The 21643-nt window shown below is 38.3% G+C and overlaps 1 protein-coding gene across 7 annotated transcripts in view; it reads right to left on the minus strand.

The window, feature by feature from the left end:
- Window positions 1–21643, minus strand: part of cmpy (crimpy) — a 278714-nt gene that overhangs the window by 163876 nt on the left and 93195 nt on the right. Inside the window, exon 2 of one of the 7 annotated variants that reach the window (XM_087402711.1) lies at window positions 7638–9089. The exons of 5 other annotated variants lie outside the window; for them this stretch is intronic. In XM_087402711.1, coding sequence (XP_087258837.1) covers window positions 7638–7737 — 100 coding nt within the window. In that variant the 5' untranslated portion in view covers window positions 7738–9089. Of the gene's footprint in view, window positions 1–7637; window positions 9111–21643 lie in introns of all 7 variants that reach the window. One more of the 7 variants, XM_087402712.1, reaches the window with a different exon arrangement.

Genomic DNA, 21643 nt, shown 5'->3' on the forward strand with positions numbered 1-21643 from the left:
TGCGACTCAGGTGGAAACTAATTCGAACTATTGCAGTTTCCCTCAGCCACAGATTCTTTGAAAAGTGAAGATTTGAAGGCTACAGCTGCTTTCCAACTTTGTAACTGTCAGTATTAAATGCCTGAATAAATTCTAATTTAACATCGTATTAGAAGGCTAAATCTAATTTCTGAATTCTTTTTACTGTATTCGGTTTCCAAAAATTTTTAATTTTCAATCTAATGGTATCCTGTATCTGCATATCATTCAACAATATTTAAATTACATCTATTACATACAATTATCAATACAGATATTGCATAGTAAATAAGAATGCTTTAAGATCTATTTAAAAGATTAATCAACTTTTCGTATCACAAAAATATGAATTAAATACATTGAATAGAAACAATTCTCTATAATTTATCAAGAACTTCATTCATCAAACACTTCATTTGCCAAGACCGAAGGTTCAAACGCAGCAATTCAAATCGTCAGATGTTGGCACCGAATAGAGATATTTGATCTATTTGGAACGCGTTTCTTTTGTAATGCAATCACATATTCTCGACGTGAACGACAATCAATCCCGAATCCATATAACCGCACAGACGATAATGAAGAGAACAGCGTTCGTGAGAATTTAAAAGTGCGCGTAACAAGAGAAGAGCATTTAAATGCACCGTATACGATGCGTCGAGAAATACGTTTACGTAACGCGCACGCATCGCATCGCGCGTCCCACTCGGCTTCAATCTCTAACTGCGTGCCGACGATTTTTATGGCCGCTTAATTAAGAGATACGAGCTGCCGCGCTTCGACGATTTAACGCTGATTGAGTTACTCAATCGCGTGCGGTTCGGCTTGCGCGCCGACATCTCTCGTTCACCGCGCCCGCCAGAAATCAACTTGAGAAACTCAGCTAATTTTCTCGGCCTTTCGAAATGCGATAACCGTTGGTCGGTCACAAAGTCTCCACGGAATTGCAAATATATAACGATGTCTGCCGCGATCAATTGAAAGGAGCTTTTAAACCTAGTTGACGTTTGAAAATTGAAAATAGATTTTATAGTGTGTTTAAAAAAGTATCGTATTTATAACTTTTACTTCGAATTTTCGCTATATGTGTGTGATTATATAATACATTTATGTATAATTATGTATTTAATATTTATATGAGAAAATAAGTGCAACTTTATCAAATGCATTCGAATTATTTTAATTTTAGAGAGATAAAGAAATATATCTTTTTACGAAAAAATTTTACTCACAAAAAATTATTCATGTACTTTAGAATAATTTTCATATATATTAATAACAAATATTTTAAATATTTTAAGTAGTCTACAAATATATCTGTAATTCGCGCATTGCTGTATTATTATCTTGAAGATTTTCAATCGAATGCAACTGAGAATAAACTACATCGCCATTTATAAAAAATAATATTAATAAAAATTGATAGTTGCAATAATTATGTTTAGCTAGACTAACGATAATAAACCAACTTGTATTATCTATTCTGACTGCTATACTTTACAATCATTACTTAGATTTAAATGACCTCTTTGCTTCCATATCAACTGAAAACAGCGTCAGACTTAAATATGAAAAATATCACGTCGCATTTGCGCTATTAAACCACCGCAGTGGCTGACAGAAACAAATTTGCAAAGCTTTACAGCTATCGCTTGTAAAATTTTTAAGATATTGGAACAGTAATCAGTAATGCCTTGTGAAACATACGGAATATTTAAAAATATACGTCTATGTAGTTTAACAGTCAAAATGATGATAGAATATTCACTCGTCAATTTTAACGAAAATACAGTTTACAATCTTCGTGATTTACAAAATGTTACATTATTTAAAGAGCTAAAAAATTCTCTCCGTATATTACGAGACATGATTATTATTTAACTAAAAAATATATACATATATATATAAAATATTCAATCTCACAGTAATTCTTTTAGGAAGAATAATAGTACAGGCAAAGAAATAATTATTAGAACATATTTTCACAACACATAAGTATTGTACAGATGTACGGATTTTTTATTTGGAATGGTACGCAATAATTTCGAATCAATTACATATATTATTGTATTATTAAAATTGCATCATAATGTTTTATGCACCTATCGTAAATGTTTGATCGCATCGCGCTTTATTCTGCATCACGAATGGAGAAACTCGAAACCACGACGATTAAACGACCTCACAAACATAATGCAACAGTATGCACTACAGTACACGAAACTTCATACTAATGCTGTGCCTGACACTCGAAGCTATTAAGATACCGAGTTCAACCAAGATTCGCCATTGTATAAACGCGACGCGCATTAATCCGATTCGCTCTTATCCGCTAATTACCGTATCATACTTGACAATAAGAACGGCTGCCAACTTGAAGATATACGACCATAATTCCTGCGCTTCCCACGCGATAATACATTACAAACTAGTGCGTCATGTTTAATATGAAACTTGAACAATATTCAAATGTTCACCAAATAATTAATATTAAACTTTTCATAATATTGATGTTATATTTAATTGACATAATCACGTATCAAATACAATCTTTTTTTATAAATATTAAATTTATCTACAATCGCGATCTTTTAATGGTAACTCTCTATTTATTAATAACGATTAATTATGCCGAATTTAAATACATATTTTCGTCGTATTGATTTCGTTATTTAAAATACTACAAAGGCAGATAATGTATAATAATATTTTCCTTTTTGCGAAATTTTCTAAATATAATCCAAGGTGAGTGAGCCTCGAGAAAGTGGTTTCGGCCAATTGGAAAGACACATGAGCAGAAATAAATATCCAGAGATGTAGTCATGTAATTCTTTCCGCCCACTTAAAATATCGGAAGATATATTTTATCCCCCTGTTTTCATAACACAAATACCGTAATAAGTGCAAGCATTGCCGAATGTATAAATTATCGCAACGGGATAAGTCGAACATGGATAAAAATGAGCGCAGTTTCGGAAAATTCCGCGAATTTTTTTCTCGCGAGAGAGAATTCGCCCGAGAACGATAGCGCGGACAAGTGAAATCTATCGCGGAACAGGACGATCGGACTTTTCTTCTTGTGCGATTCTACGCGATTTCTCATGAGCTACGTCCTCCTGCCGAGAAGCCGATATTCTTCACTCGAGAAAGTTTCAGCGCTTCTCAAGGAGCGGATCGACTTGGCACGTTTCTGTAGACAGCAGCAGCAGCAGCGGCGGCCGCCCACCACCATCACCCGTGGTCCATTCTTCTTCCCCAGTCCTAACCCCCCGCCGCGATATCCTTTTATTCTCATCGTAAATTGATTCACGGCCCCGACACGGGCTATCCGCACGGACACACTATGAAAGTTTCGCCATACTTGAATTATGATACGTGTATGTAAGTCATCGACTACGATCCGGATTCTTCGTCCAATTCGACTCACAATCCCTAGCTACGTTTATGAATAAATGTTTCCTACCATTCTTGTAATGTACTTTTTAACAAAAAAAAAAAAAAAACATGCATGATATTATGGATTATAATATTTTTACATTTTCATTATCTATACATTTACATGGAAAAGAAAAAAACTTATTTTACATACGTATGTGAGAGAAAGATTAAAATATTCCCCGAATATTGAAAACGCAAAAGCTCGACGATCATTATTAGACTACGAGAGGAAAGTCTTGCGACGCGCGCGCTTGACTCTCGAGCGAGTAATTTTAGCCTTGTAACGTCGCGCTCGTAATTCGGATTTATCCCATGATGTTCGGCGTTCGAGGGGCAGAAAGGATAATCCTGTGAACGCATTTAGCATTTGCAAGGTTTTCACGCTTAATAGCAGCGCATACCTATAACTACCAGACATATTTAACGGCACTTCAATGCAACGATGTATTTAAGTTTGCTCGATATGCCAAGATGCTGTGCGCATTTCGTGCCACGCAATTTACATGTTATTCCGGCGTTTATGCATACATTACCTCGGATTATTCTCGCGTTTCGTTACGTTATTTCGACGTATTTCACGCGCCATGCATTATTTTCGCGCGATATATATATATATAATATAATATATATATATATGCACTAATGATAATAGTTTCACTGGAAAGAAAAGGGAGATAAACAACAGTAATGCCACATTAGATTCGCCGCTTATTGGAACATTTCATTTTGCGAGATTTTAATGAGTTTAAATGTGTAATTTTTATGTGCAAATGAACCGAAAAATGTTTAAAGCGAAAAATGTTAACTTTGCAAACGATACTTCTGACAGAGATAAAAAGGTAAGCGAAATTGTAGTTTATGTTTATTCATCTCAAGTGAAACACGTTATTGCGCGATAATTCCATTGTGATGATCGACGAGAGAGTATTTGATAAATCCGACTTTCGCTCACCGTTTCGGTCACCAACGAGAACAAATCGGTTTAATTCAATATCGAAGAATGAAACATACGGGAACGGCTCGATCGCAACTGCATCGCTGTTTACAACAACGGAGAATCTCTCGAGATTCGAAGTGTTCCGTCCGATTAAACTCTGGCGTCTCAGCGTTTCCTCGCGATCTCCTCGCGTTTCCATCTCACCATCTCAGCCTTCTGCGAACGAAAGCGAAATCCGAGAGCGTCCGCTTGCTTATCGAGTTGCGCGCGTGTGATACGTCATCATACACCGAGGACTTTGTTCCCGTTCTACGAGGTACACGTTGGTTCGTTTTCAGGGACGAGCGCGGAGACGAACGGATTATTAGCTTGGAGACGCGTATACAGAGACACTGAACGGAACGGGAATCGCGGACAAAAGGAATGCACAAGTCAGTATTAGCGTTAGCATGTTAATTCCATTATATGTTCCGCGAAAAACGATAACAGCACGAGGCGGCAAATACGAGGAACAGGACAAAGTAAGTAAATCGTGTGATATAACACGAACCGAACAGATTTAAGTGAATAACAACGTAGTAGATCGAAAGAATTGTATCAACATAAAAAATTGCATGATGCAATGCATAACATTCTATCGATACAACTTTGATAACGTAATAGATAAAAATTACAAAGGCCTGAAGACAAACGATAGGGTATGTGTGTGCAAAAGTATTACGAGTTTTGCAATTTCTTCTTTTATGTCATTCAGAGCCATTAAAAGAAAATATTAAAATTAAATCACCTGCCTTACCCTGAAATATCCATTTTTTTTTCCCTGTACGTACGTACTACAGGCGTCGAGAAAGAGGACAAGAGACACGGACGTCTCTCTACCCGGGCAGACCTTGGCCGTATTTAACGAGTCGAGGAGCTAACGTATTTCTCTCGGCAGAAACTTTCCTTTTAAGCAAATGCAGAAAGGCGTCGCGCCCTCACGGCTCAAAGAGCGGTGAAATAACGCTCTACAGTGAGAAACGCGCTCGCCAAAGAACGCTTTTAATAGCTTTTTTATTTTTTTTTTCCTCTCTCTCTCTCTCTCTCTCTCTCTCTCTCTCTCTCTTCCGTGCTCCTTTTTTTCGAAAACCAGTCATCGATGTATTCGATGCCGAAGTCAACGTGCACAATGTATATACACGTATATGATACAAGAAACAAGACTAAACAGAGAGACGGAGGAGAGGAGGCGAGAGAGGAGAGAAGGAAGAGGCTTCGCATGCTTCACGCTGTTAATTAGCGATATTCGCAGGGTATTTCGTTTTGTATTTCGAAGCTTCGCACGGTCCTTTCTCGTGCTCAAAAGGCAAACCATCGTGATCGCCGCTTGTTTCCCCTCTTTTTTCTCCCCTTTTTTTTTTATTCTATTGAATCGCGCGATAATGTGCAAAGGGAGGAACGAGACTATAACATTGCGAGAGAGGACAAAAGATAAGCACGAATGACTAAATTTTATAAGGCCCTCGTTAAGCTTTTTCTTTCGACGCGCGAATAATTCTAACGTGTAACAAAAAAATGCATAGACCAAGTCGAGAAAAATGGAGACCAAACCGAAAGTCGAAAAAAGAGACAAGATCCGGGTTCGCGTAACGCTCGTTACGATTGTGTTCCGTTCAGATCATCGTGACCCATTTTATCCGATCTGATAGTTACGAAAAGTCCGGGATAACGAGAAAAATTCTGTTCATGTAGTCACACAAAACGTGAGTTAGTCACTTTTGCCGTTTGATATATTTGTGCTTATTTTAAAGACGTCACGGAATTTTCATCGACCGTATGCTCGGCATGCCATTTTTCCTGACACATTTCCTTTTTCGTAATTATCTCGCAAGTTTTATTTTTGCTCAATTATACCATATTTCTTTCTTGAAATATTATATTATGCTACAGATTGATATACTAAATAATAGCTATCAAATGTTTAATAAAATAATGTCCATTAAATGTTTGATTAATATAATCAAAAATAATTTTCTTTCTTAAATATTTATTAAATATCAATCGATTTCACTAAACATTTAATAGCTATTACCAAATTCTTATTCAATGTGTAATTCGATTGTCGACGCTTCATTTTAGTCTTCAAAAATTAAATTTAGCTCTCGTACAATTTTCTTTTTAAACGATTGAATAAATTATAAGTATATATATACCCAGTGGAGCAGTACTACTTAATAGCGAAACTGGTCAACAGTAGTGACCAATAAAGCTCGAAGTACGCAGCACTTTTTGAGTTACATCCCATTGTATCGTCCGGGGAGTTATGCTCGTAAAGTCGATAACAGCCAATGTAACTGACATAATCACGAGCAGAACGGAGCGTACCAAGTAATAGTGATTATACGACGTACTAGAGCGCAAAATGAAGGCATGTTCTAACATTTCATCTACGAATAATGATAGTATCTTAAAACAGATTTAATCGATCGTAAAGAGAAATTTTCAATTTTATAAATGGCATTGTTGCAGCCTTCGCGCCAGAGAGATGAATTTTTCAAAAAGCATCAACAGCAGATTTCTTTAGTCTCATCTCATCACAGTAAGAAAGTGTGTGCGATGACGATGGAAAAACCGTAAAAGAATTGTGACACTCGGGAGATCAGTGGAGTACAGGACATAAATCACGAGTTAATTTTTTAAAAAGCACTCGCGGTCGCGATGCACTGCAAATGTGCAATTAATCTTGCCAGTGGGTCGTCTTTGTACAGAAAAAGCGCATTCACGTACAATATGTATATACATATATATATAGCGTATATTTCTAATTAATTAATTCGCTCGCGAATAGTTTCCTAAGAAGCAAAATTCAAACGCTTCTTTTTCAGGCCATGGTATGCTAATAAAGAATGCATAAATTTCATAGCATAGTTTCGAAAGTACGAAAACATTTTCAAGTAATTTTCACTAATTCGAAGTAATTCATGTATTTCATTCATCCGATAAAGTTCAACTTTCTGCTCTTTCAAACGAACGAATTTTCTCGTACCGCGCGTAAAATTTAATTTTCATTGCGCGTTATCGCCTCTAGATAACCAATTCAATTAATCTCGTAATAATGGATGAAGAAGCAATCGCTCAACGGCATCGTTCAGAAACGAGCAAAATGCCGCGTATAGTAGCAATCGACACGACGGACGGCGTTTCTAGTCGCCACACGATCGACCTGCCGATCGATCAGCAATAAACAACAGAATGATCGACTTACCGATGATGCAGCAGAAGAGCAGCAGGACCATTACTCGTAACGACCTCATAGTGTCTTCTTCGCTTGGAATCACGTGCACACCCAACACATACACGTACATTCGACGGATAACTTTTCCTCTCGTCACGTCATAACCGGTGTCTCGAGACCGAGTTGGTATGGTGTTCTTCTCCCTCTCCCCTCTCTCTCTGTCTCTCCTACTCTTCGTAGGTCTCTCAATAAACTTCCATTATACGATCGCCGTCAACAACATCGGTATTTAGCACTCTTTCGCACCGGCGCTATGAGCGAAGGCAAATATATATGCTTTATCTTCCTCTTGCTCGTTGATTCTTCTCTCTCTCTCTCTCTCTCTCTTTATCTCTAGCACGTGCGAGCGTTTACGACAATGTCGAGACGATGAAAAACATCGGAATGACAAAAACGCAGACACAATCGATATAATGTACTCGTTACGTCATTACGAGTCTATTCCGTTCACACTGCTTGACGCGACGGATATTACGCGAGTCGGCGGTTGCAAGTTCACGTTCTTCCGATTGACGAGACTTTCTTCAAACAATTGAAATTCAACGATACACGATATTCGAACTCCGCTCTTTTCGTTTCCCTTTCTTCCCCGTTTCAATCTCGCGGCCTTTCGAGATAAAATTCCGCTACGAAGAAAGATCGATTCTTGTTGGCAAAAATACTGATATTAATTGCACCGTAAACAACGTATCAAGCTCGAGAGTATGCAAAACAAATCACGATTCATCTGGTGATGAATCTAAAGAGGCAGGACGTGCGAAAGAACAGTTATTCCTTTCAAAAGAGCAAAGGAATGACCTTCCTCCTGCGCTTAACAATGCGAGACGGCTCGCTGTTAATTATGCGTCTCCTCCGTCAGCGAGACTAGCATTAATGACCTACCGCCACGTCAAGACTCGTTTGTCACTATATAAGCTCGATGATAATCGCCAGGAAGTAGTGCAAAGTGCCTACACTCTTCGGTTCGTTACTTTCGGTTCGTTAGGTACTCGCCGATCGGTGGACACAAAACTCACTCTTTTCGAGAAGAGGAACCCTTTATCGCGCGAACAATCGAAACTTAGGACGACTTCCTGTATATATTAACTCTTCAGTGATTGTAACGCGCAGCACTTGACGGTTATTGTTCCATGAGATGATGGAAAAGCCCGCGTCGCTTTTTGTTGATTGCCTGGCCTCTACAGAAATTAAAAGACGTTCTTCTTCTTAGTTTGAAGATCTTAATGAACCAAATTATCGCACAGCGCCGTTCATTCTCCAAGTAATTAAGATATCCGATAACCAGTAATTCCGTTCAATGTAGCCTGGATTCAGCCGTCGGTCTTCTTTCTCTTCTTCTTCTACTCTACCTCCTCCAATTCGTCCCTTTTACTTTTCGTCGCACAACCAGCTTCTCCGTTCAGTGTCCAACGTTGTTGTTGCCTAACAAAATTGGAGCACGATCTAATAAATAGATACGTCAGGGGAGTATCTTACGTGGCGACGATATTGCCGATGCCAGAGTTACAAGCGTCCGATTAGACGACCCGAAGCTTCCAAACTACAACTGCTATCTTGAAATCGAGAACTACTAAATCCTTTCGAGAGATCCCGAATTCTAGATGCTACGTGCGTTCTCTTCATTCTGTATCACAGTCGCGAAGTCGTATTAATCTTACAAATCTTAGACGATTCATCATGCCTGAATATTCTAAAAATATTCGTTCCAAGATTTTCGATAATTAGAATATCTACTCTGTGAGAAAAAGATAATACCGAGATCTTTACGTGCACCGCATTCAAAAAAGAATACAGTGTAATCTAATTTTTAGAGATAACTTAATTTTTTTCTCTCAGCCAAATGAGATATTCATCTCATTGAGAATAATTAGTACTTACAATATAAATATCATAAATGCATGTATAAAAGAAAAATTAGTACTACAAGTATTTTTTTGCAATCGGTACGCTGATTGAATAAATCGAAAAACATGAATAAGTTTTATCATAATATGAATATTTCAGCACCGTATACTTTACCGTTATTTGCAGCAGCTGACGACGTTCAACTCGACGCGAAAGTTAAATACTTTTCAAGCAATCAACTAACCAGAGAGAAAGATCGATCCTTTTATGAACGTCACGTTTGTACGAAATGATCGAACATAGTTCCTGCTATTCATCGTAAAAGTGGACCTACCTAGAGCTTTACGATATCTAGGACAGACCATACAGGGACTCGATTTAATCTATGCTACATGATGACGTGATGAAAGGTAAGTCGTATAACGGCCCGCGATTGGAAACTTTATCGACTTAATCGGATATCTCCGTGTATATGAATAATCCGTGGAATACGCTGTTACGTGTATGAAGGATTTTTCTGCTTTTTACCTTCAAAAATCCTCAACATGCCCGAGATCGTATTATTATCCGCGGGCTTTGCGTTACATAACGGCGGCGTCGCCCAACGAAAAAATTGACGTAAGCCATTCATATCGCGATATAAAAGCAATGGATTATTCCGCAAAATTTGCGAGCTAGTACAGCGAACATCTCTTTTACGCTTTTCTCTCAAAAACCTCTCTTTACTATTTTTATAGTGAAGCAATCATTTCCGCATTAATACATAATCTCAAAAGAAAAAAAAAAAAAAATCCAAGTTAAATTGCATCTTCAATAATCTAAAAGCTCAAATTTATTCATGTACTTGTTGAACTATAATTTAAAAAATAGATATCCTTAACCAAGAAAAAAGACATTATATGAAATATATAATGCAGGACGCGCATAAACCCTGCCTTTCTTCACTGCACCAACAATAGAGGTCGAGAAAACAAAGTTACAGATAAGTTGCCTGCCGCCAGTCGCTCCTAGGTAAACTCTTTGCGAAGTTGTTGTAAGAGCTTTTGTATTCTATGATTAATACGGGACATCCCGCACGTCGTGCTCAACTCGCGTAGTACGAATGGCTCGCACGCCAATCGATAAATCATTGTAATTATACCTCCGACGTTGGCCTATAACGTTATCTCGCGGGAGCCGAGTTGCACCGAGTTGCAATCGACCGTGGAATCTAAGACGGATTTCTTTGTCGCATTAACGGCGGTCCTCCTCCTCCTCCTCCTCCTCCTCCTTCTCCTCCGCGGCGGAAATAAACGCGCACGGGAGAGAGACTAAAACCTTTTCTCCATCTTTATATCTGCAGTTTATCTTTATAACTCTTTAAACGTGCTCTATCGCGCGAAACGATACATAGCGCCTGTCGGGTAAGCGTCCATCTTGTGATTCAGGTGCACCTTTTGAACACAGACGCCTTATCGTATAACATCTGAAATTGGGTCGCGTATATCAATCCGCGTACAGGGCGGGCCATAAAAAATTTCTCGACTTATTTACGATTCTCGAGCATACTTTGTAAGAAGTTAACAGTGGATAGAGCCTGTTACCACGCGAGTGGGCAACCAACGGTGAAAGCTAAGAGCATTAATACTTTTTAACACATTGGTTTTTATAATGGATTACATGATATTTAAATGTCGACGAATAATCGCCGCATCACTGGTGGGCAGAAATAAAATGCACGCGGGCCGTATTTATTTCCTCAACAGCAGCAGACAGAAAAGATACTCCCGTTAAAGCGATTAATTCGCATTAGTGTCAGTCGGGATCTTTTTTTCTGACTTAAGCGATCCGCTCACGATTTATCTATTCCGTGCAGCAGCTTTGTGTTTCCGCATTGGAAACACACGTTTCGAAGGTGACAGGCGTAGTCGGTCTAAACAATAGGCACGCGACATCGAGCAGAAAAAAATTGATGCCCACGTGCTAATTTGACGGAACAGATATGCGTGTGGGCGGAACGACAACTCCTATTCCAGCCTCGACACATCGACGACAACTTTCGCGGGCGGTATCTTTGAAACTATCCGTACGAGCACCTGCAAATTCATGAGCAGATGTACCGCGCGCGATCCATTAATCAGCAATGCAGTCGACTCTCCAAACTGCGATGCAAATAAGTCGCGTTTGTTCACGTTTCACGATAACAAAGGTCACGTGCACGGGCTCGTGGCAGACACACGACGCCCTGAAAACGAAATCGATCTTTCAGGTCTCGCGAAAGCATCTCTTGAAAGATCAATTGTATATTGAATAAGTTTCAAGTTAAAGTCCAATCGTTCTTGACGTTCTTTTCATCCTACGTTCTCATCCTTCTATAATAGCAACTTGCCGAATCATTTAGAAATTATCAATGTGTGATATTCAACGGACAGAGATCCCTCAATTTGCAAGATTAACGTTGGAGAGAATCATTTTGTGCAAGTAACGGTTAGTCTGTGAGGCGTATAGCTGGTCGCTGTCCGTTAATTCCGTCAACAGATTGCCCGTGATGACTCGAAACATTAAACGCTATGCGATGCTGCTGCATGGGAACCGCAAGACTGCTTGCCTGACAATTACTGCTTCGGTTGCAGTCGCGGAGCGGAAGTCTCGGAGTCTGGAAAGTCGAAGAGCGAGTGACGCGCAGTACACCGCGGCACGTCCAACTGTTTCGAAATTCGTCGAGTTCCGGCTGAGTTTCCACGTGGGGTTGGAAACAACCATTAGATAGGGCGGCAGAGAAGCGGGCCCAATGTGTACGTTTCAAGAGAGCTTCTCCACGCGAAGATCCACACCGGATTGTCGTTGTTGTCCCGGCAAGATACCAGGCGTACGTGAGCCCGTTCAGCATCCCGAGATTAGGGACAACCGCACGAATTCCGGGACGCTTGTCGTATCGACATTCCGAGGAAAATCGAGGAATCGCGATCGATTACGTGCGAGCCACCCTGGACCATGTTTCAGCAACGCTATCGTGAGAGGAAACGTGTATATTGAGAAAGTATCGAAATTACTCGTTCGAGAATAGATTTATTGTGGGGGATTTTTACAAAGCGTGTAAAAGAGAGCACGTTCGTTATATTAAATTCGCATAATGTCACAATAATAAAAGAGAACAAATATTTTATATAAAGACTACGGTAAAACGAAAATTGTGTATTTTTAGACAAATTATTTTAATATCATTCGAATACAGCGACGAACAAAGATCTTGAAATATAATACAAAGCAAATATTCAATATTACAATTAAAAATTTGTTTACGCAAATTGCATTACGTGATTTCGCTTTATATATTTTTTTTTTTTTCGAAATAAATAAAAACGTGTGCTGTGCTAAAAATATTTTCATAAATAAAAGAAAAAGATTTTATTCGTTTCACTTGATAGCTCCAGAGATTTAATGGATTGCAGTCGTAAGCGTATTATTTGCACGTTGAACTAACCGATGGAACTAACGGAAGATTCATAAATTTGAAAGAGGCCGAACAAATCGCCAGCGCCCGAATAAAGCTTTCGTGTGCGAAAATTTACTCTCGTGAGAAAATTATTGAAACACGCCGTCGGCCGTCACGCATATCGCTGACACGAGTCCACGCATTTATAAAGTACCGTCGCGCGCAATATATCTTTCAGAACGCACGCAAGAAAGTTGCAACCGCATTCTTTCTCTTTCGTTTCGCGTCTCCTTTGCGCATACCTCCTACATTAACGCGTGAAACACTTTCATACATGTGATATACACTATTATTCATAGTGTCAAATTATATTTAGTTTCAGTTACTTTTAATAATTTCTATAGGTCCGCTACTCCTCCTACGATGTTGTTAATTCAACTAAAATCAAACAATTTAACTAGAAAAAAATGTATATTAACTTTGACTCAAATTTTATTAAGTGCATACGTTAATATATGTAGACATGTTATTTACTTTGAAACTAATCGCAGAAATGGATTGATTTACATGTTGAGACACATGGAAGTTAAAAGTAACAAAATGATATTTAACTAAAAAAAATTGGGGTTTATTACTTCTGATATGTAACATTAAATTTACATTCTTCTTTTTTGAAAAATTTTATTACTTCGGACGATAAGTTTCGATTTGTCTTATCCGATAAAGATCACGTTATATTAAATCATCATTGCTTGTTACACAAATATTGAACTAAATTTATTTATTACTGCACACTAAACGAAGAAATAATATTTAACATTGTTCCATTAGCAACAATCAGATTGGCGCCATAGCTTTTGTAAAAAACATTATATTTTTAGTTAAATCTGAATAATTCAGCGACAAATATCGATTCCACTCTATGAAAGATAAATAAGTTATGTGACTCATCCAATTATGCATTTATACAATGGTTCATATTGAAAAACAGCAATTTCACATTTATTACACGTATATACATATAATGCACCTAAATGTATTAATACGCGTCTAATGCTTCGATCGCGCATATTGGATATGGAATATTTTATTATATCGCATCAACACACAATAGCCATTCGAATGCAGGGACTGCGGTAGACAGATTTAATAACTGCAAAAACAAAACGAAAATACGATGATGTTAATATCTTATAACTTATAAAATACTTTAATATTGCAAAAAAGCTTCGAACTCTTATTAATATATCTTATTAATATATATATATATATATATGGAAAAAATATTTTTATCCAAATTGAAAAATAATCGCAGAGTTATACGTATATAAATGCATGTAATTTTATATAAATAATCGTTGCCAATAATTCCCAGACTTTAAACAGCTGTAAAAATTTTATTATCCGTTACAACTTCTTAGAGGGAATGGAAAGGAGGAAAAGCCTTTTTACAATTTCCCGTCAATCTTATATTCATCTCAAGCTATAATTTTCTTACTGTTATCTTCGGTCGAAACATGAAAGAGAGGCAATAGACTTCTCGATCGTCAAAAATATATATCAATGTCTACTTTCGCTTCTCACTGTGTTTATGATCCATAATAGATGGAAACGGTGGATACGTGCGATTCCGCGTACACGCAATCGAGCCGTTTCACAGGATCGATACACGCGCCTGCGAGCAGCAGTGCGTAACGTTTTTACCGAAAAAGCAATGGTCTCTGCACGCGGCGCAAGGCAAGAGGCATTCAAAATGAAGTAAACCAACACGGTGAGACCACCTAGACGGCGGCCGGTTCGATGACATCATCACCCGTATTACATTAGCCTACGTAAATGCTCTGCACGCGTGCACTCGCTCGTACGAATGCACGTGGATTCGCGCACATTCTCAATTTCTCACGCACGAATACGCGAACGTGTGCATTTTTAACGTGTACATTGTACATGCATACGCGCGGCGAGACTCGCTTCGTGTCGCGACGGAAAGGATCGAAGGAGGGATAAAAGAGCGCGAAGATCCAATCTCTTCTCTGATCTCTACTGTAAAAAAAAAAAAAAAAAAAAAAAAAGAAACAGTGTTCACGTGAGTCGTTAAACTCCGCCGAGAACAGGCGGAGACCAAGATAAGAGGAAATCGAGGAGTTCCCGACGTGTCCACTGCATGCAGAATTCTATTTCCGACAGGTAAACGCGGCCGTCGCTTACATCGCGTCAATGCGAGTCAATTTGCACAGCCAACACTTCGCGCCATTGTAAAAATTAACTGGTACATGCGAAACCGACAAATCCCGACTGCCCATCGGGGGGCATATTATTCCCCTGTCGTGCAATGTCATCTGCGAGCAGCGCTTTGTGTACAAGATATTTACGAGCGTGATTATTTAGACGTGAGATACGAAAGCTGAGTTTTTCATGGAATTATTTCAAAACATCAGCGCAGAAAAAGAAGAAAATTAATATTTGTATTTTTCTGTCGTAATATTATTGTACACTAAAAAAAGTCTGATGTTAGCTACTAAATGTTGAAATAATTTCAATCAAACGTTTGTAATACAACTACAAATAATTGTACTTTTCTAAATATTTAGAAAGTAGTTTTACTAAACGTAATAATAATATAATCAACGATTTGATAATTAATTAATAAACTAAATATTTAGAAAAATATAACACAATTATTTTTAGTTATATTAATCGAACATTTGATTGAAATTATTTCACTCAATATTCGATAGCTATTACTAGACTCTTCAGTGTAAAAATCGCAAGATATTCACAATTAATAAGGATCGCGAGAGACATTTACTATCCAGACGAATGGCGCGAACGTTCACTAACGATGCACGCCTCGGGCTGCGATATCAAAAGGTGAAGAGCAGCGATTCTCTTAAACCAAATATTATTCCGAGTACGATCGTGTCACACTACGTGCGCTGCAATTTACAAACGAATTGACCGTGATACTCAGCACGGTACGGCAACAGAGTTGGCAGCTTATCCGGATGATTCATAATAGAGAGGAGGAGAAAGAGAAAGAGTGAGTTAGAAAAAGAGCGGAATCAAGATTGTGTGCTATCAATTCTCGGAGAAGGGAGATATCCCCGATGCTCTCGCTCGCTAAGCACGCTGTGCTAGGATGGGTGTCTAAGCGCACGTCCGCTAAACAGCTAGATACGTTCGCCAGATAGGAGATACTTATGGCACTTGGGGGTATGAACTCGTGACCGTCGGGACTGCAGGATATAGTCTCGTCCTCTTACCGCCTCGGGAGTGGATATAACCTACGATATAACGGGTATCCATCTCAAGGGCGGAGAGGGTTGGAGCGGAAGCAATTGCTGGAATTGCATTCTGCACGCGCAGAATCATCTCCGTCCTTAGAGGACAACGTTTCAACGATCAAACTGCGATTTACTTTGCTTTCTTTCTCATTCGTTTTGCCCATCTTCCTCTCTCTCTCTCTCTCTTTCAAAAAAAAAAAAAAATCTTCATTTAAAAATGGTTAGGGAAACACGATCGCTTTTGTACCTGCACAAAATCTCATCGCTCCTAAATTAGCTCTTAACATTATACGATTTGATTTCAATTGAATCGTAATACGATTTTCAATTTCATCTTCTTTGCGCCAGAAAATGTTTCATCTTCGCATACATAAGCATTCCAGCAACGCTGAAAATCGCCGCAAACAATTCGTTTATTGTTTTAGAATTCGCACATCCTGCGCGTGCGCGTGTAAACCACGGAATAAATTTTAACTACGCTAGGCGGATTATATAAGATATTCATCCGTACGAATTTACATCGCACCGGTAACTCCTCGCGATATCACCTTGCCTTTACAGGGGCTTTGTTAAGTACCATCCCCCCCCTTTCACCGAATCTCCAAAGTAGAAGTGTATTCCGCGATATAAGGGACACCCCAAATCCTCGTTTCTCGCACACGAGGGAAAATTTCTTAGAGAGTAGCGTGGTTGCGTCGTTAAAGCGAAACGGGTCTCCCGCATCGTTGATCACGCGCCTCATTGAATTTTGATTGTGTTCCAGCGGTGGCTCCGCGTAGTCACACGCTCGATGACAAGCTCGAACGCTAATTGGAAATTTAGATAATTGCATCTACATAGGTATAGATCGGTATCTCAGTTAGTCGACACAATCGTCTCGACGGAATTAAACGACCTCGTTACGCTCCGCAGATACACTTTACGGCCCACCTCGGAGTTTCACGAAGCGATGAGCCGATATGCGCTCTATCCAGAATGATCGCGAATATAACCTTAGAGAACGGCATGGCATTCACCTAATACTTAATCCTAGCTATATACACTGAGGTCTCAGAAACTCCAATACAATTTACTGAATCCAGATTTTTTTCATGTTTTTCTACATTTTTTTTTCTTCGAATCTGTATATTTCGAAACCCCTTAATTCTATCGACTTTTACATATTATGGACTTGTTTCTTAATTAATTCTCCATCGATTATAAAAGAAATTAATTGAAGTATGTCCATTTTTACGAGTTACGGGAATAAATATGGATACGGTTCCAGGGACACTCGAGTGTGTATATAGGATAGAAAAAGGGTACAGCTAGGATTATGATATAATATATTTCATAATAAAATAAGTATACGTGATATTTGTGTGCATGTACGCGAGATAACTTCTACGAAAGAAAGATGACTGTTTTTTACATTAAAATTCACAAATAATTTTCCCTTTTGGTACATTTGATTAATCTGACGTTGATTAAAATAATAATATCAAATTTAAAATAATATTTCATTTGAGTAAATTGACAAGGTGCATCAACCTTCATTATCAATGATACTTTATATAAAAACCGATGATTGAACTGATTCAAACATCTATTCACGGATATTTTCTTTCGCGAGTTAATCATTACATTAAATTTAAATTTAAATTGACCGAATTATTGGGTAGCCTAAAAAAGGTCATTTAAACAGCATAACCACATCCGTAGCAAAATCGCACATAGCTTTGAAAATTTTCAGTTCCAAATTAAGCTTTTTATTATCTCGAAAATAATATTTTCAAATATACTGTCAAAACAGTAACACATATACACATAATATCGCACAATTTCAAGCTATTTTCTTTATAAATGATTGGCAAAATCGTAAAGTTAATCTTTTTCCTAATTAAAAAATCGATATATCCAATTACACAAAACAACTTCATGTCAACTTGAAGCATCGTCAACAGCGTTGCATTTCCTCTAAATAAATTTCGATATTAATCCACTGCATCAGGCGCAATTGAAGCGGAAGTGCTCGAAAAGTGCAAGAACGGCGTGAATTTTTCACAAACTTCCGGAGCGCGAGCCTGCACCGATAAATCGTCGGCAAATTTCCTATTCGATATGCGTAGAGAGACCGAGATGAACGGCTGGCACGGCACACGGGGGAATGCATATGCACTTAACGTTAATTGAGTCAGTCCATCCGATTGGAAGCTAACGCGCCATATGAACGAACCGTGGAATCGTTTGTCGCTTCGACGAGTCGACGATTAGCCACCGCGCTCTCGAGTGAGCTTGGCGATCGGAATCGACGCATTGACTCTATATATCGACGATGGCCCCATCGATTAAACTCATTGTCACGATTTCCTGCTTCGTCCTGAGAATCCTGCGCGAACGACGGTCGAACGAGCAGCTCGAAGTCCGCTCGAAGCGATCGATGTCCTCTCTCGCATATTATACTTCGGCGAATCGATCGGTCTGGCGAAACTACGTGTCCTTGAGTTCTTATTATCTCGCAGCATGACGCATTAATTGATCACAATCAGTATCCAGTCAAGATTGAGAACGGAATACGAATCGCAAAGCAACAACAGTATGAAAATTCCGCGTTACTCGATACTATTTCTTTTTACGATAATATATCGAAAAAGAGATAATCACATTCTGAAGATAAGCAATGTCGTAATCTTCACGAAAATCTATCATGTTATTCCAATACTCTACCAATCGCATAATATAAAATTATATTGTATTATACTACGAGAAAAATGTATTAAATTTTGATAAATGTTTGTTTGGATAATACTAGCTGAATACTAAACATATATTTATTTGCTATTCGAATAATGTTATGTATAATTTAATTATTTTTTATTTAGTAAATAAATATTTATTTATTCGTAAGTGAATGTTAAATTAGTACTGTTCAAGTAAAAATTAATACATTTTTTTCTCATCCAAAATATTATAAGTCTACGAATTTATCTATCGTACATTAATATTTTCAATATTATAAATACATACACAATTCATCCGAAATTAATTCAATATATTTGGTAATACTGTGGTGTATGATGCCGTTCTATATTGCCAACACTAAAGAATGGGAATTATGAGTCGTGTATCTCTCTCTGATGGCGAAATATTAAATTCCAATATCAAATTTTGTGCGTGCCACCGACGCTGCGTAACCAATAGACGCGACTCCCACGCTATTTCGACTGCTATTTCGTAATCCACTGACAGTACTGCTATTCTATCTCGAATTTGGAATATCATATTATTGTTATAGTTTTGAACTTTCAAGAGAGAGAGAGAGAGAGAGTATATATATTACCGACGTTTCCCACTGCGCAGTGAAGAATAATACGAAGCTTTTCGAAGTTTAACTACGCAAAAAAAAAAAAAAGAAGAGATAATCGCCTGGCGGGGATCTGTAGATACCACAGCATCGGGCATTTTAAAATGATATTTCGCTTTCAACAATGATTGATAAACCGCACATATTCTCGATGCATCGCTATCGGTGGCGCCGTGATAAAAGCTGTGGGTGAGTTAAGCCGATGAAAGATACGAAGCGTAACGGTATGCCATTGGCGGTCTCGCGTTATACCGTGGAGAATTTAGTCGTGCAGGTCGTGCAGGTCGTGCATCATCGCGTGGCTGGCCAGTCGACCACGATCGTAATTGCCAAATTTCGTCGTTGGCGGAATTAAGAAGCGTAGAAAGAAAGAGAGCGCAAAGTGCTGTAATCTGCAGGAGATTTTCAAAGTCGCGGCGATAAATTACGCCACGCGGCGCATTACGACTGTCACCGGTCGTCAAGTATCAAAAGTGCACCGTTAAAAGGTAAAAAAGCCAGAATGTTCGACGCGAAGGTCATGTATTTATCTTAATCAAAGAGAAATATTAGGTGCATTCTACTTATTTCGCGAGAGGACGAAAAACGCCAGCCATTCGCCGGATGAAAAGAGCGAACGATAGGTTGGGGATGAGTGAAAAAGAGGAGGGAGGAGGAAAGAACGAGAGAAAGGAAAAAGGAAGGAAGCGAAAGAAATGGAATGCACCCAAGCGCGAAGATTCTTCCTCGTCCGTGTTATCAGGCATGATGTCGTCGAAATAAATCTTGAGGCCTGCGACGTTCTTTTTCACGGTACATCCGGCTCGCCTCGACTCACCACGAAAGTATGTTATACGCTAGCAAAAACGAAGCTAATTTCGCTGTTCGAATACGCAAGGCGCCAGGAACGGGGAACTCTTATCGTCAAAGAGGGAAATGGAGGGATTGGACTTATCGTCAAAACAGATTAAAGAGCATAATATAATACATACAAAGTTTCGTGATAAGAAAAAAATGCCTGGAAATTCCTCACTAAATAAAATATATTAAATATAAATGAAAAATTTCTTATTGCGCAATTATCTTTATTACGCGTATAAAGTGACACGATATTAAAGCTGTGTTATGAAATTGTTGTTTACATGTTCTCGTCGTACGTTATAAAAAAAAAATCTGCTTTGCAATTCTAGTATACGTTCACGTTAAAAAATCTCATTCAATATTCGCATATAAAACAATACATTAACATTATATGTTATTATTATTAATATAATCTGTAAATTTTCATACAAAGAATGCTACAAGCAAGAAAACGTACGTTTATTTATCATCTATATAAATTTATCATTATTCAACTAGTCCCAAATCGATAAGATGTGATTCCTTTAGATTATTCCGTTTTACAATATCGTTTTGCGACTATATTACATAAGAGCATAAGAGCACTCTTATAATTAAACGGCCATATTTGCACTTTCGTACTTGCGACCGGATATTTCTTTTTCGCGCTTTCAAGCCCTTTCCGGCTTTTCTTCCTCGAGGCGCGACCTCGCAGCGTCATGAATAAAAAAGTAATCGACGCCTAAGTGCAGTAACAAATCTTCGCGCGGACCTGCTTCTCGACCTGCGTTTTAATCTACATAAGAGAACTCTTTAAAACGCAATCGCGCGGACACGTCTCCGGCTGATCCATTTCATCCGGTTAATCCCTGCGGCTGCATCAGCACGCCCCGAGATACAGAAGCATTAGCTTTTGTACAAGCGTCGCGCTTTGCGGTCGGATTTGCACGCGTGTTTGAAACCGGCGCAAACCACTTCTTAAGAGAGAATCATAATTTAAAACGGTCGTACGTGGACAAAGTCCAATTTATGACCATCCGGCTTTCGCACGAATCGCCAGTGATTTTAGTTTCACGACGACGAGCACAATATTTTCGATAAATCAAAATTAAGTCCTATTAATGTAAATATTTTAATGTATCCGTAAATAAATGATTAAGTGTTCTTAAGATCATTATAAGAGATCATTTTAAAACTGTTTAAAAAAAGATCTATTGCAAATATTAATAAGACGCAAGATATATTACAAGTATCATATCACACACAAATT

Source organism: Acromyrmex echinatior, chromosome 2 (assembly GCF_024713525.1).
Source record: "Acromyrmex echinatior isolate Ae372 chromosome 2, ASM2471352v2, whole genome shotgun sequence".
Taxonomy (NCBI): domain Eukaryota; kingdom Metazoa; phylum Arthropoda; class Insecta; order Hymenoptera; family Formicidae; genus Acromyrmex; species Acromyrmex echinatior.